This window comes from Nyctibius grandis, chromosome 5 (genome assembly GCF_013368605.1).
Source record: "Nyctibius grandis isolate bNycGra1 chromosome 5, bNycGra1.pri, whole genome shotgun sequence".
In the NCBI taxonomy this organism is placed as follows: Eukaryota; Metazoa; Chordata; class Aves; order Nyctibiiformes; family Nyctibiidae; genus Nyctibius; species Nyctibius grandis.
The window spans coordinates 58,674,676-58,691,079 of record NC_090662.1 but is presented as its reverse complement, the minus strand read 5'-3'; the positions used below and the strand labels follow the sequence as shown (position 1 = coordinate 58,691,079).

Genomic DNA, 16,404 nt, shown 5'->3' with positions numbered 1-16,404 from the left:
ATGTTCTAAAGCAAGCCCCTTCCCTCTTGGGAAGAGTAGAAAATTCCACATACATGGAACGTGGCTGGAAAATCCTACAGTAAACAGGCATATTCTCTGACCTACAGATTGTGAGGGGGGAACCAACAATGCTTGCAACTCCTTAAGACAGTGTGGCAGCGAAGGCTGTCGTGTTTTTCCTCTGCAAACCACCTTTCTCTCATCCCGTGGAGGCTGCCTGTCACGCCCCACGTTCAAATCCACGGGGTGGCTCTGGAATGCTTCAAAAACCGAAAGCGGGATTCCCAGTCACGGCTCTTTCACACCCCACCCGCAACCTGAAATCGACAGAAAACCCAGCCCGTTTCGGTGATTCTCGGACATTTATTCAGGAATAAATAGGTAACGCAGCAGAATCACCTCAGCCCTTCTCTCCCGGCTGCTGAGGCAACCTGAACCCCACAAGGCCGGCGACCTCCTCAGGCGAGCGCTCGCCCTTGCCGTGGTACTCCTGGTGCAGGGCCGTGTGCTCCCGCACGCTGCGGAGCAGGCAAAGGTAGGTGGCAGCCTGGAAGTGCAGCTCCTGCTGGGCCCGGCACAGCTTCTCGCTGGTCACCTGCCGAGAGGAGGGAACAAGCCCGGCGACTTCACCTCGCCCCGAGGCCACGGGCTCCCGCGCCGGCCTGCGCGGCCGCGGGCGCCCCCACCTCGTCAGGGAGGAGGAGGAAGGGGCCGGGGAGGGGGGATCCCGCGCGTACCCGGTGGGCGCGGAAGGCCGCGACGATATGCCGGTAGGCGGGGGTGTCGCGATAGGGGCGGCCCGCCCGTCCGCCGGCGTGGCGGAGCTCGCGCAGGAGCCCGCGCAAGGTGCGCAGCGGCGACCCCAGCGCCGCCATCTTCCGCCCCTCCACCCACCCCCCGCCGCCAACCAATCAAGCGCCGCCGCCTCGCTGCGACGGCCAATAAGGAAGCGGGCGGGCGCGCGTGGGCTTCACCCTCGCGCCCTCGGCCGGGTGTCGCGGGGGAGGCGCAGCTATCGAGCGCCGAGTCGAACGATGGCCTTCTCTTTCCTTCCTCCCGCCGCAATCAGCGGGTCACCTTCGGGTCGAGCGTCGAGGCCACCTCGCGTTGAGGGAGGAGCGACCCGCCGCCGGCCTCTGCGCGGAAAGCGTGGGCCGCAGCTACCGGCGCGGCATCACTGGGAAGCACCCGAGGGGCCCGTCCCGCTGCGGGAAACGGAGCTGGGCCGTGGCCCCTCCCCCCCCCAGCAGCCCACGCGTTTCTGAGGTCTCCGGTCTTACAACGATCGTTGTAAGACCGTTCGAGCCCACGGGGAATGCTCGGGAATCCCAGGGGACGCCGGCCCGCGGCAGCCCGCGCCTCAAGGCCGGTGCGGCGCTCTCTGGGGTCGTGGCCGTCCCGCCTCAGCTGGACAGGGTGAAAAAAAAGTCCACCCCAGATGGGACTCGAACCCACAATCCCTGGCTTAGGAGGCCAATGCCTTATCCATTAGGCCACTGGGGCTAGCGCGAAATCCACTTTTGTATGTAACTATTTCTCTCCTGTCCCCGCCCCCTCTTCCTTTTATGGAAAGTGTTGACGGCCGCTGACTGGGCAGCGCCTCCCTGCGTGCGGCTCGCGGGCCGGAAGGCGGCTGTCGCGTGGCCCCCTGGGAGCGCGGGGCGGGGCTGGTGCTCGGGGCGGCGGCCCGGCTCGGGAGCCCGGGAAGGGGAGCGCGGCTTTTCCTCATGTCGGACAGCCGGCAGGGGCGCCGGACTTCGCTTTAGAATACGGGCCCCCAAAAGGGAAGAGTTCCCTTCTGTACTAATCCTCTGGTAGTTTTAAAATGCCGGTCCTTGCAGGCAGTATTGCCCTTGCCTGGGTTGTTTCCCTGACTGAAGCAAGCCAGCAACCCTCCCGCCCCTGCAACAACAGCGAAAAACCCAACAAAAAGCTCCAAGCGACAGCTCTTCAAGTGAAACCTTTTTACATCTTTATTTTTGTGAGAAATCACGGAGACAGGGCGAATATGTACATTCCTCTTTATTTAATACAGCACAGACACATGACACATTAAAAAAAAGAAACACTCATGAAAAAAGCCTGTCGCAGTGAGGGACAGGGAACAGCTACGCCAAATTGAGTAAGGCTCCTACTGCAGAACAGGGGTTTGTCGGCAAGGCTGGATCCCAGAGCAAAGTCTGCTGCCAAAAAACTCTGCACTCCTCTCAGGAAAGCAGAAAATAAAAGGGCAAGTCCCTCATGGAAGAGGTGGAGACGGCGTCATGTGTAAGTTCACAGGATACAAACCCTATGACTGTGTTTGGACCAAAGCACTGATAAAATGAGAAATGCTCTCCAGCTGTTCTTGCAGAGGGCCAATAGTCCTGACCTCTGAAAACATCAGACTTCTCAGGGATAGCAAACCTGAGTATCTGAAAGGAGTGAAAACATCAAGTAGTCACACACAAGAGAGTTAAAATTAGTCTCCCTGATACAGCTCTGCTAGCCACAACTGGGAATGTGCAGGGGAACAAAGCAGCTTCCCAACTAACACAAGACTAACAGCCATTAAACTGACCAGAACAATATACACATTTGGAACTGATGCAGGCTTTTGTGGCAGCAGCGTCTTCCTTTTCCTGCTTCAGTTCAGGATGGAAATTAAGCAGGCACCAGTTCCTCTGGCAAAGAGCCTTACACACTTTTAAAAAATTAAAATACCAAAAAAGGGAGACAGGTGTATTTACAAAATCCATGGCTGGTACAGTACATCATTTTTAAGACACACTAAATGCTACAATCTTTCAGGTCCTGAGATTATTACAGAAAAAACAACAACTCAAAACTTGCGTTCAGGTCCAGTTTTATAAGGAGAGAGGAAAGAAACCACACATTTAAAACACAGTATCCCTTGAAGTTATTGGAACACACCTCCCTAAAAATCCAAATGAAAGTGGTGCTAACCACCCAAATGTAGCTGCATTTGGTTGTTCAGGCTTCTTGTCACAAGAGGGGAACATTTCACAGGGGAGTTTCTCTGGAGAGCTCATCAGGTAAGCACATGCCTGTTAGGATCCTCTCTCCATCACTAAGCCCCATGATCCGAAATATGCGAGTAGTAAAAGGAGGAAGGTGACCTTGTGCAAATTCACACTGGACCGAGTATAGCATTACAGGAATCACCAACTCAAAACAGGTTTGCCATCTCGTAGTAACTGCACGTTCCTTTGTTTGATGCCGAGGAACACAATGAATTCTAGCTATGATTTAACATTTGTTTATAACAAAACACTTGGCCAGCTGTTTGCTCTGAGCTACCTAGTGAAAGGCAGGAAAACTTTGTCCACCTGTTTCTCAGCCTTTCATTGTCTCAGGGATCCTAGCAAGTCAGGTAGAGTTAAGCTGGCTACATCTAAACTTCCTAAAATACATATATACACTAAAAGTGACATCAAACAAAGGATACTGAGGCCAAACCTCTGTCGAGGGGATGATCCCCACTACCATTAGCTGTGCAGGCAGGTATTTGGATGCTCTGTTCTTGACTGAGCCTCTTTATCAGGCAGAACTAAAGGGACTTGCACCCAACACCTGTTTTTTTTCTGCAATGAAATAGTCTGAACATAGTGCTTTTGTATCATGAGAAGTTATCACAGATGCCCTTTTATTATAAGCACCTGACTTTAGCTAGAGAATGCCAACATTTTAAGGATTACTCATGAAATACTTCTAACCCTCAATAAAAGAAGACTACAAGAGACATATCACGTAACAAGGGTACTAATTCAACTGCTACAATAAAACGCTGCTAAGTAGACTTCTGGGGTAAAAACTAGTAGTTAATTTTGTAATTTTTTTTAAACAGTAGTCCAAAAATAAAATTTCTCCATCTATTTCCAGTATGGATCTTGAGAACTATGCAAGAACATGGTACTAACTGCTACATGATGGAATCACCGGCAGTAAAACACACACTACAGTTCTCACCTCTGAGCTAAATCGTTATTTGTAGTTACATACAACAAGACTAAAAGATAAGTGAGAAATACCTGGGGATTGTGATTTAGCTTTTATTTAAAGATCCAGCTACTGTGTAGCTGATAACTCCCCTTTGTTTAGAAGCAACTTCATTTGAGAAATTGATTTACTTCACTTGTGTTACTGGAGGGAAACCTGGGATGTCTCATTAGTTTCTCCCCAAATCCAATCTGTACATTGAAAAACAATTGCTGTGGCTTCTTAAACCAATTTTGAGAGCTGAATATTCTAAAAAACTCTCAGACTAAAACCTCTCACAAGAAGTGATTTTTAGCTTCCCTCTTGAAGCAACTTCATGACACGACACTAGGTGTTGCACCAGTGAAAGTGTTTCTTTTTTAAAATACAAATTTCTTCACGTTAGCAAAAAAGACTTCTGCAGTACAGACATTCAAAAAATATTCCATTTTCTTTGGGTAAAACTTCAACAAGTGTTAAGAGGGGTAGCTGGGGGAAGGAGTGCATGTAACACTGAAACACATAAATACTTATCTGCATAGTTGATATTAGTGACTACTAATTAAACTAAGGCCTTATCTGGAAAAAGCTGAGAACACAAGAAAGTTTCTTCCCCCACTCCCCATCACTCTGGTGAAATCTGCTAAGTCTCAAAGAAGCTCTGGCTGCCTCAGCAGCTACTTGGTTTGGCCTGTGATCTCCTGACTGGTTTTGGTTGATTCTGTTCCTCCCTTTTTCTCTTGGTACTAGACAGTAACAAACATAACTATTTGTTGATAAAATACATCTGCACACACTGCTGGGCAAAAAAAAAACCCCAAAACAACAAAACCCAAACCAAAACCCCTTAGTATTTAGCATTATAGGAGTCAAACATAGTGTACACTGCTTGCTTTGGATTACTTCACCATAAAAGAAAACTTACGAGTTAATGGTTATTATTTAAGCAGGAGATGACAGCAAGGGAAGAGACTGAAATTCACTTCTAGATACAAAACATGTATTTTTTTTCAGAGTTGCTCTGTAGAACTATAGCTGTCAAAAACTGCTACAAAATACAGACCTATATCCTTGACTACTGACAAGATTAACACAGTTTTATTTATGAGGAGTGTGCAAAAACAGCTGTAGGGAATCTTTGTACTTCCCCAGTTTTGGGCCAGTTCCAGGCCATGCTGATCTCTCAGCATAACTCATAGCAGCAGCAGGGCTTTCTATGGCCCCAAAAGGCTATTACAGCAGCAAGGGATCACCGGGTCATAGAAAAAGGATGATGAAGCCACACCAGAAGTTTCCACAAACAAAGCATTCCCCTACACAACAGTTATCTTTCCAGTGGCCCAGTAAGCATACTTCTGGCTGCTTATTTTGGCAGTGATTTCTTAAGCAGCAGACACAGATTTTCACAACAGCTGCATTTTGCTAAAGAAGTCTGCAACAGTCAACCATCATCACCAGCTGTAGATTCCCCATCTCACAGATCAGCCTAGGATAAAGAGCATGTGTGTCCAAAACGAATTAAACATCAACAGAAGGGCCAGGTTAACTCAGTTTACTGCCACAGATGGATGTGGCAAACTCTACTGAAGTAACTTCACTAATGTATCTACGGCAGATTAAGAAGCACCCTCACTATCACTCCCATTGTCTGAGCTACCAGCAATAGTCCTATCTTTGACTGGCACCATTAGATTGGTAGAAGAAATCTGCCCATGGCCTAGTTTACATAAACAGGTTCACTCAAACATGTGAAGATAAGCTAAGAACTGAAACAGCAGTTAGGCTATTCTCTACCACAGGAACACGTTGTGTTTGATATCTTATTTTCTGCTCTCTAGACAGCTTCTCCACCTACGGAGGATTCTTTATTCCATTCCCATTCTGGAAAGCAAAGCTTCCTTTTCATATTGCAACTCAAGATTAGATCTTCCCCAGGGGAAGGACATCACAGAACAAGCACAGTCTAGTGATACGTGCGTATGTTCCCTAAGTTTAGCACTTGGTCAACAAGTGAATTGCTAATTTCAGGTATGCATGTTTATAATAATCGTAAATTAGATCCTCAGCACAGAATTGTTAAAAATCACTAGATAATCTATTGCAGATTGCTAATTTTGTCAGAGAACAAGGAAACAAGCACAGACACTATTATGAGGGTTCACTTGCAGCTAACAACACATTAACTTACTGTTCATTATATTAAGAGAACAAACAATAATGAAATCTCCATAAATTGAGAAAAAGTATAACTAGAAAAGTACTTCATGGTGAATGATTTAGGCAGCATGTGAAGCATTGCCAGGTTTAACTTCCATTAGCAGCTGCATTCTTGCAGGTTTTACCAAAGTCCTTCTTACATATGATGCATGGTAGAAAGTAACAACTTTGGTAAATGTGAGAATCCTTGCAATAACTGGCATCAAGCAGACGTGACTAGCCGCACACAAAATTACTTGCAATTAATCTCAACTCAAACTTGTTCCAAGCTGCTATTTTAACCCTTTTTCCCCCCCACCTCTTTGGGGTTGTCAGCCACACATCTTTGCCTCAGACTCAGTAACTGTGTGAAGCGGTCCAGTATTTAATAGGGTTGCCAGACAGGGTCCGTGACGTTTTACTCGTGACCTAATTGAGATTCAAATTGAAAACCTTCAGAGAAAAATGCAAGAAGTTTCATTCCCATTTGCCACTTCCTTTCTCTCATGCACATTTATGCACACTCACACACACTCTTTTATTGTTCTGCCATCTTTGCACAAACATAATTTAAGTGTTTAACAGAGCCAACAGAATGTAGAAGGATGAACAGGTTTCTCAGGAATATTGCTGTAATGTATGTGTGTGCACACGTGTGTGAGTGTGAGAGAGAGAGAGAGAACGCACAAGCACACAGAACCAACACCATGGTACAGCAGCTATGAAGTTACACACATTACGCACTTCTTTTTTCTTTACAAAAGGGAAAAAAAAAAATAGTATAACAGCATAAAGCCACCTTGGCAAGCTTAAGATTTTCCTCCAAAATGCCTTCCAGCACTTCAGGATCTCTGAGTACAGTTTAAAGAGGGTAGGGAAATAAAATTAAAAAAAAAAAAAGGCACTTAAACAAAGGACAAAGGCCTGAATCAAGTACGTCACGGAGGGTAACAGCCATTTCACCAGAGCTAGGACCAATCGAAATCTACCAACCTTTTTTTAATTTCTATTAAATTAAAATTGCATAAAATGTTAATCAATCAGGCATTTACCTACTGCTTTCACCTTCTGGTTCATTTTATGGGGAAAAAATAAATCCAAACCCAAACAAAAAGCAAGTGTCCCTTTCATGATTTTCCCCCGATTCAGCAAAGGATGAAAGTTCGGTGTGGGAGGAAGCCTTCCACAGCTTGGCTTGGCTGCGGGTTTTCCCTGCAATGCCATCTTCAAAAAAAAAAAATCCAAAACAAAAGCAGAACAGGGACCACTGTGCCTTCACCAATTCACTTAAAAAAAAAAAAAACAAAAAAAACAAACCCCAAAACCAACCCAAACACCCAACCTTCTAATCCATCTGTGGGCAAAAACTACTCAAAAGAAAACCAAACAAACTGTAAACTAGATTAAAATTTGCTAATAAATACAGCCAAAAGTTCATTTTACGAATGTAGCAGCAAATGTGATAAAGTTAGTTGGAGTCCAAGATGACTCCCAGAGGGTTAATGGTTCACACAACTGATGGCAGCTTGGGAGAGTTGCAGGATTTCTCTGTTTGCATGTCCTCAAGGGTCTTGCACCGAGTGGAGAAGGAGTGTGGAGGAAGGGTCAGGTGATGGGACCGCAGGAAGGAACAGGCTCTTGGCACCTGTCCCACCCCCAGATCTGTGCATCAGACAACTTTGATCGGATTCAAACAAGAAGCAGAACCCAGGCAATTAAAAGTTACTTCTGATTAGCAGAAAACAGATGTGAAACCCACAGCATCCACACTTGTGACTTAGTGGACTGGTGTTAGTCATGTACCTCAAATCAACAGAGAAGGCTGGACAAAGTGATTTAGGCCATTTGCATCTTGGAGTGGGAGAACACTGCAATTATAGTCCAAGGTATCAGGAAACTTTGCAGCCTGTTTTTTTATCTAGCCTGCCTTCTTTCTTTGCAATTGTCTCAAAAGCATTTAAAATAGCTACCATGACTTTTGGGACTTTGGATCATGTAGCAGAAAATATTAACCAGATAGTTTTAACGTCTAAAACCTGCGTTTGAAATTATTGCTTGCATTTGTTTGGGGCTTTCATTGAGCTTGACGTGTTAGCTAATATACAGTCCCCAAACCAAGTTCAGCCCTGCTGCCTGGAAAAGACAGCTCTACTTGGCTTTCTTATTGCTTGTGAATACTGAGGGTTATTTAGTATGTACAACTACAGTTTATTTATTAACAAAGGCCCTTAAAAAGTAGTAAAAACCTGGGGGAAAATGTCTTTAGAAGAGCTGCTGTGCAGAAAATAGTAAAACAATAACCTAATTTTGTATTTGGACGTTGCAGAAATCTTTCACTTCCCCATCCTCTTTATGCTACCTGCAAAGGTCTCTGGGAGCCACCCTATTATTCCTTTGATGTGGCCTTGCTAGGTTTAACCAGGGAGAACAGGGAATGCAGACCCTTTCATCGCTATGTTGCTGATTCCAAAGCAGCTCAGGAGCGTAATGACTGAAAACCGTTACCCTCTGTGGGGCTGTTTGAACTGGCTTCATGAACAGTGTATGGTCATCTTTATTCTCATCATCCTACTACCTATTTCCACAGTAAGTATCAGTTTACTTGTTTCCCAAGACTGAGAAGCTCAGTAGGCCACACAGACAGGACTACTCCTACCCTCCTTAAGATCTAGAGAGGATATTCCTCAACTGAAGATGAGGCATACTTCCAGGAAGAGAGGAATATTGAAAGGAAATTTGTGCTGTAGTTAGGAAGGGCTCTAGGTCTCCCAGTCTAAAATTTCATTAAGTATGAAGGCAAAAGATGGCAATTTGAATGAGATGCCTTGATGAGGAAAACACAGAGGAGGCAGAACTCTCTTAGGACAGGGTTTTCTAAATATATTGCTGCCAGATGCCTCCCTCATGCAACTCCCTTAGCTACATGCATTGTTGAAAAGTATGAGGTTTGACACAGTTTAGAGAATCAGCATCCTGCCAGAACTGTTAAGCCTCAAAACCCAAAAGTTGTCTTCCTTCAACCCTTCCTGGAGAAAAGAGGAAAAAAACAGATAAAGCTTGCATTCTAAATAGTTTACGGTATTTTGACAGAATTTGCACAGTATTAAGAATGCCAGAGTCTATGTATCTGTATGTTTCAACTCTAAATAACCTCGATGATGGAGATGCAAGCTTATCTAATCAACACATCACATACCAAACATTAGCACTAGCTAAAAAGCATTTAATTGGCAGATGCTGTGGAGTGAAATTAACAAACTAATGCATCTTATTTTAATTCAGTCTGTCTTTCACAGAAGTGTTGTGCAAAAACATTTATTGCTGAGCTCAACCCAACATTTTTATACTAAATACACAATATATATATTATTTTAAATTCACGTATATATATTTATATAAAATTAAAATGAGCTCTAAATAGAAAAGAAATTGTTGTCTGGTCTAAGAAAAATAAATCACATGTAAAAGAAACCTGAAAGCTGTAAGTTAATCTAGCAAAAAACATTGAAGATTCATTACCCATGGGTACAAGTCTCTCTGTAAGGTGTGAGATAACCAGTAGTCACTGGTTCAATCTCAAATCAAACTACTGGAAAGACTAGCTCCTAGGAATTTCAGCATCTCTGATCAAAGGAATGTTTCAGGGTTGAAGGGGAAGGGCATCATACTATTTTATTTGTTCTTTTCCCCTGTGACTTATTTCAGTTTCTGCCATTCTCACCTTTTATCTGACAGCACAAGGGACTCAACAGCAAAGTTCTGTCCTAGTGTTGAAAGTGCAACATGTGCTGGATACTCCCTAGCCTTACAAATGAACCAGTCAATATATTGCTATCCAAAAACCCAAAAAAGCCAGCTTTGCAGTCTTGTGCTACCGTGCAACAAAGAGTCCAGGTCAGGAACTCCCCAGGCCAGCAGGGGCTGGATATGCTGGAGACAACCCATTCAGCCCCCAGAAGAGAAGGCACCTCTGGTCGCTTTTGAACGACTCCTCTTTGGCTAATGCCTGAAGCAGTATTAACCTGGCTCTGGAATAGGTCACAATCAGCTTTCTTTAACTAGCAAATCAGTATAATGCATGGCTTTTGGGAGGAGTTAGAGGAAAGATGAGGAAGATCTAGAATGAGTGAAGAACTGTTTGTGTTTTATAAAAGACATGAATAGAACATTACTTAATTTTAGTAGCAGATAAGCACAAGGCAAAAGAAAAGAAAGTTTAACAAATGGAAAGACTGAAAAATCAGTGTGCCTTTAAAAATAAAGATGTGGGAAAGAAATGCTAGTCTGACCAATAAAATGTGGGTTTCTTTTTCATGTAAATGGAAAATTTTCCATCCCCTTCCTCCCTTACATAAGAATCTTTATATTAAGAAAAAACATCAAAGAAGGAGCAAGGGATTTCCCAGTAGTCTGTGTCTCACATCTCAATGTACCAGGAGATCTGTTTTTGAAGACAACTCTTTAATGAGACTGCATCTGTAAGCTCCCTAAAGCCAAACAGCCCTGCAAATCTAGAAAAATGCCCCTAGTAGAAACTGCGTTTGTGTAAGGGTTTAGTTATAATGCAAAGTATCCCAGCACCACCTCTACTCTACATACCTTTGGTCCACAACCATGTAACACACTCAGGACCTACACATAATCTTATACTGGGCACTTTGGGAACTAATGAAGTGGATGATTCCACTTTACATAATGGATGGATGGAGAAACCTACTCCAGCTCCTCTCACACTTTCAACTCTTCACTGGACATCACCCAAAAAAAGGTTTGTGCTGCTGTGGGTTTGACAATCAATTTCTTTTAAAAGCCAATCAGAGCAGATAAAAAAGCTTGTTTCTTTAGGCAAGATCAAACTATGACCAGTCTGCATGACCAGGAGGACCAGTCCTCCTTTATCCTTCTCTCTTTGATCAAGTATTGTTTTATTTTTCTTCTTCCTCTCACCACAGTGCTTGGGATTAGAATATGTAAACATTGACAGAAACAGCAGCCCTGTGACAATAAGCACTTTCCCAACTGGGCAGATTCTGTCAGCCAACCAGAACTGCTTCAGCTCCCTTGCTTGTCCAGAAGTCACTGGTTTTTCCGCTGTAACTTAGTGTCCCCTTTACTTTGGCCTCCATCTGTAGTTTAGAGACAGAAAAAGAAAGGGAAGAATAAAAGAATGAGAACTTTTATTTTTATAACTTACAGCAAAGGAGACAGGAATTTGGCATGTTCGGCTTTAGCATCACCAAAAAGTATATTGTCTTTATACAGTGGAAGACTTTGCATCTTCTGTGGTTCATTTATTAGAAATAGCACTGTTGAAACATGAGATATCGGGCTTCATACCAAAAGATACCATCTTTCTAAAGATTAAGTTGCAGTTTGAGATACTGAAAAAAAAAAATTAAAAAAAAAAAAAAATCAAGCCTCTCTTTAGAAGCCTTTACATTGTAATTAAGCATTTCTAGTATTACAACCATGGCATTCACTGTGACAGAAATTAAGGTTGTACCAAATATAGCCAATTGGTTTGTTTTCCCAGCCTCTCTGAGCCACACTGCTCCATTTTTTTGGTGCTGAGGACTCTGAGAAGAGGATGAAGAATCCCCACCAAGCTACTGCCACACTTCCCAATCCTTCTCCTGACAAAAAAAAACCCCTACAGGTGGCAAAGAAAGGAGTACACTGTAAACTGCACCTTCTAAAGCTTTGTGATAGTTTTTCAGCTCTAAGCCTTACAAATAGAAAAAGGAGATGTTCTACTTCAAGCTTCTCTGCCTAATCAAGGATAAAATTCCCTGTGAAGGCAGATCTTCCATTAGGAAACCGTCACACTGTTCACACATGTATACACTCTTACGAGAAACATGAAGAAGCTTCTAGCTGGAAGGTCAGTTTCTTCTCCAAAGGAGAAATTAAAATTGAGTGGAAAAAAACTCTCTCATCAATACAGACTTCATGCAGCCTGTAAACAATCATGTTAGCATCCAGTAAGTAGTAGTCATTTTTGCCCCACTAGTTGAATTTGTACACTTAGTTTTCTAGAACTGATACAATAAAGTATTATTGAAATTTAAGTTTTTTTGTTCTTCACATTGAAGACAAGTAGAAAAAAAAAATTTCAGGTTCCAAAAATACTGCTACGATAGAATGTGCACTATCTGCTGCTACCAATAGCTTGTCCCTGCATTGTGTCTTCTCTAAACCAATTTAAATTCTGGTGTACATTTTATTTCAGTCTAGGGCAGAAATCTGACTTAAGTTAAAAATAAGTAATAAGAAAAATATGTCTTTACCTGTGTAAGCTTGCTGCAAGTGAGCAGGCAGAGGTGAGTGAGACAGTGTTGCTGCATGCTGAGCACCTGGCTGTAAACCCTTCAGTAAGTCTGGGGGGAAAAAAAGGAAAGCAACAAAGACGAAAAATAAATCTTAAGGACAGAAGCAGCCTTTGTGAAATAGGAAGTTTTTATTTTTCTAGTGTAGCTATAGTTGTGTGTTAATTTGCACAGATTTCTGAACAGGCATCTCAGCAACAAAAAGTAAATACCTGAGAACATTTTCATGGCTGGAATAAGTCAACAGAAAGAGACCTATTTGGATACGGTTAATCAAAAGTCAGGGCAAGGACCATGCCTCACTATTGCGATGCAACTCTTCATACCATTTCCTTTGGCACAAAGACCGAAAATTGATATAGGTTAAAAAACTAAAGAATTTTTTAAGCAATTGGAAAAAATAAATGCCATCTTGGTTGATACTTCCTCATAAGAGAACTGTTTGATATCTGAGAGTCTAAGCCATTACTGAGCTAAAGATATTGAGGAATCACCATATTAAGTCTCTTATTCGTATTGCGACATTTGGAGACTCTTAAGCTATATTCCTTTCTAAAGATAAGTGATTAGAAGTTAACCCCAAAAAGCATGTTCAAAACTAAGTATATACTGTGAATGTAACAATGAAGTTAAGCTTATCAAAGGTGATTCATAATATTTGGGTAATTACATAAACAAAGATTTACCAGCGAAGAAACCACATTTACTCTTCTGGAGGGATTTTCATGAACCAAATTTGAGTCTCTCAGAACTTTACTGCTTCCCTTCTTAATTTCCATTTTCAGGATGCACCTTTCCTTATAGCACAGTGTGATAACTAATTCCACTCACTCTGAGTTAGGCTGTGGTGGAAAGCCGCTGAGGTAGATCCCGAGGTGGTTGTCACTCCAGCTGTGTCCGTCCCAAAGCCAAGCAGCTCCAAGGGAAACTGGAAGGGCACGGTCACAGGAACAAGGCCACCCAGCATCCCAAAAGGAGTTAATGGTGCAGACGTCACGTTCTGACTGGTTACAGACAGGGGTGATGCCATGAGAGTCAGAGGTGAGGCGTTAGCCAGTAATGATGCTCCTGCTGTTGACTGTACAAAGAAAAGGAGTACTTCAAGATTTTAAAGCTTTGAGTTGTATCCTTCAAGGAGATAAGAATTGACTGTTTTCTGTTAAGTGTGGCCCTCTTAAGAAGTGTATTAAACTAGTAATAAATATCCACTTATCCACCTAGGAGGTCTTCCCACTGCTCATCTGCCAAGTAAGCATAATTATATCTCAGATTCAGACATGACAGTATTGTTCATCTCTCATGTTTTTCTCATCAGCCCTGCAGGTAATTTCCTCTATCTCCTTTCTAATTATGCATGGGGTCTATGGTTAGAATCTAAGCAACATCTTCTACTAGATCGATAACAAATTATCAGATGTAGATCTGAAGTTCTTTAGAAGCACAGCACTACTCACCTCTCTCTAAATCTGGGTCTTAATAGAATACTAACTTTATTTCGAAAGAGGTTGCTTAGAAGCAATGATTTTTGAAAATTAAGATTCATACATAAGAACCCCACATTCGAGAGAAGTCAGGTTACCAAGATGCAGCCATACATATGCATGTATAGGTGTATATGCACATGGCAAAGCAAAAGGCAAAGGAAAATAATCTTACCACTCTACACATGTCACAATGAAGTTAAACTTAGTTTAAAAGTGAAAATGCAAGATTAGCCAGAACATTTTAGCTGCAACTTCCCAAATAGCATTAATTCCTCTAACACTAGAACAGCTTATTCTTGTTTAAGAATCTTTCCTTCACTATTCATATAGTAATTGTATACGCTATTGTTCAATTCTCTAATGATTTACTACAAAACAGTCAGTATAGAAAGGATTTTGCAGACTCAAGCTCAGATATTTTTAGGTATTTTAACTAAAAAAACCAGACTGAACAGAACTTCAAACCTGTGCATTTATACAAGTAAGCCTTAACTAAAACCAAAACTTAGACTCATTTACTGAATATGTGACTGTAAAATGAAAATTAAATCTCCTTGAGTTCTGTAATATCAACTTACAGAAACAGTGAAGTGATGAAAAGTAGCTAAAAGGTTAGCTGCTGCTTAAGAGAAAACATGAAATTTTAAAACAGTAACCCTGTAAGTGTAAACAACTATGGATGTTATGTTCGTAGCAAGGGTTTGTATGTGTCATCTTAGGAGCAACAGCTTATACAACACACTCCATCCCACAAGCAGAAAAAACATAGATGAAATACTTCAACATACATGATTATTCCCTTTTGCCTTTAAAAGTACTAATTTCACAATAAGGCTATGTACAAAAAGTGACAACTGTTCACTGTCTACGTAATCTTTACTGTGCAGCAAAATAAGTGCCATACAGTAATCTCTTGCAATTGTGGATTTGTAAAACACCTGAAACAGAAAGCAGCTTTGTAATGTGCTCTGCCAAGACCTTGCTTACTTTCTCAAAAAGGAGAAGAGACAAATTCAGTGATGGAAAGAGCTACAGAGAATGCCCTAGAAGAGCTGCAGTTCAGATGTTTCTATTTATCTCACCTATGAGAACACTTCATAAAAGGGTTCATCCTGGTCACATACATCTGAGTCATTAAGATCCCTAAAAGTCTAAGCCAGATTCTGCTCAAGAGTACTAATTGTAGGTAGAGCTTTTTAAGGAAACCACACACAGTAGTCGCTGAATTTTATATTACTTCGGCTTTGTGTTCTTAGTATGTAACTTAGACTATTCCAGAGTAACATTTCTGTGGAGCTACAGCAGGTACAAGCTTATATTCTGGTAAATAACTGTGTCAATCAAAAGGGGAAATGAGGGAAACACTTCTTGGAAACTCTTCCTAGTTAGGAACATCTTTATTATCACATGAAATCATCTAGCCTCATCTTCAATGTAAGCAGATCAGGATATTCTAATAAGCAACTCAGGTACCACACTCATCTTCTGACCAATTACCAGTATCTCAGATAGGAATCAAATCCCTAAACCCTTAACTGAAAGGAGATTCACTTTCAGTCTTTTGCAAAGTTTTAAGAGGGGAAACTAACTCCTTAATACATTGTATCTAACAACCACTCTGGAATTGATTAAGTTCAGCAGCCAGCCGTTAGATCTTTAAGGCTAAATAAAGCCCTCTGCTATCACAAATCTCTTCCCCTTCAGTGTACTTGGACTGGGAGGTAATTTGATTCGAATCTTCTCTTGAACGTACTCCACTGACTAAGCCTCAGTCTGCACAGTAGCAATAGCCTCATTCCATGGTTTATCTTCATGGCACCATTCTTCTGAACCATTTTTAGGTTATCAAAGTAACTTCTGAAGTGTAAAAAACCCACATGTAAAGTCACAATAATTATTTTAGTGATACCATATGCTGCTCAGTACTTCTAGTTGATTTCCCCCCTTCTATATACTAACACACCTTATTTTGCTGTATTACAGTATGCACTCAAGTTACTTGATTATCCACCACACTCCCTCCAGTCCTCTTCAACATCACTGTCTGCGAAAATGCATTTCATTCCCCAGGTGATCAGTGATTCTAAAAAAAATTACTTGCCTTTAACTACAGGAAGGCTTGCCAGAATTCATCTCATCATCCAACACAATACTACTTATTTCCCTTGTCCATCATCTTTAAGCACTAGCACACCCATTTCACATTTTCTTCTATATCACAGCAGCTGTATTCACTGAAGTCTGTTGATTGCACCAGGAAAAAAAAAACTTCTGTTCCCAGTCCATTCACTGTAGCCTTTTTTTGTCTCCTCCAGGCACCTTCCAGAGTACCAAAACTGCACCGTATCTGGGTCAGCTCTTCTCTAGGCCCTATGTGGCACCTCAGTGGCCTTTACACAGCATATGGGTTGTGTTTTTTT

General features: G+C 42.1%; 2 protein-coding genes and 1 non-coding gene across 3 annotated transcripts in view; all 3 read right to left on the bottom strand.

Annotated features, from left to right (window-relative positions):
• Window positions 1-343: 343 nt before the first annotated feature.
• FMC1 (formation of mitochondrial complex V assembly factor 1 homolog) lies at window positions 344-921 on the bottom strand. The gene is made up of 2 exons (XM_068400624.1): window positions 738-921; window positions 344-595 (listed from the first exon to the last, which is right to left on the bottom strand). Exons 1-2 carry the CDS (start codon window positions 873-875, stop codon window positions 401-403), a joined length of 333 nt encoding a protein of 110 aa, XP_068256725.1. The 5' UTR covers window positions 876-921; the 3' UTR covers window positions 344-400.
• Window positions 922-1,430: 509 nt separating this feature from the next.
• TRNAR-CCU (transfer RNA arginine (anticodon CCU)) lies at window positions 1,431-1,503 on the bottom strand. The gene has a single exon. It is a non-coding gene; the product is annotated as a tRNA-Arg (tRNA).
• A 501-nt stretch (window positions 1,504-2,004) lies between these two features.
• The window catches only part of UBN2 (ubinuclein 2), a 61,038-nt gene continuing 46,638 nt past the window's right edge, over window positions 2,005-16,404 (bottom strand). Inside the window, 3 exon segments of the mRNA XM_068401742.1 lie at window positions 2,005-11,300; window positions 12,462-12,551; window positions 13,332-13,578. Of these exon segments, the coding sequence (XP_068257843.1) occupies window positions 11,251-11,300; window positions 12,462-12,551; window positions 13,332-13,578 (387 nt within the window). The 3' untranslated portion in view covers window positions 2,005-11,250.

Excerpts from the sequence above, each read along its gene's own strand:
- FMC1 (XM_068400624.1), bottom strand. The coding sequence starts at position 875 with ATGGCGGCGCTGGGGTCGCCGCTGCGCACCTTGCGCGGGCTCCTGCGC. Across the intron at positions 596-737 it reads CGGCCTTCCGCGCCCACCGG|GTGACCAGCGAGAAGCTGTG; the intron begins GTACGCGCGGGA and ends TCCTCTCGGCAG.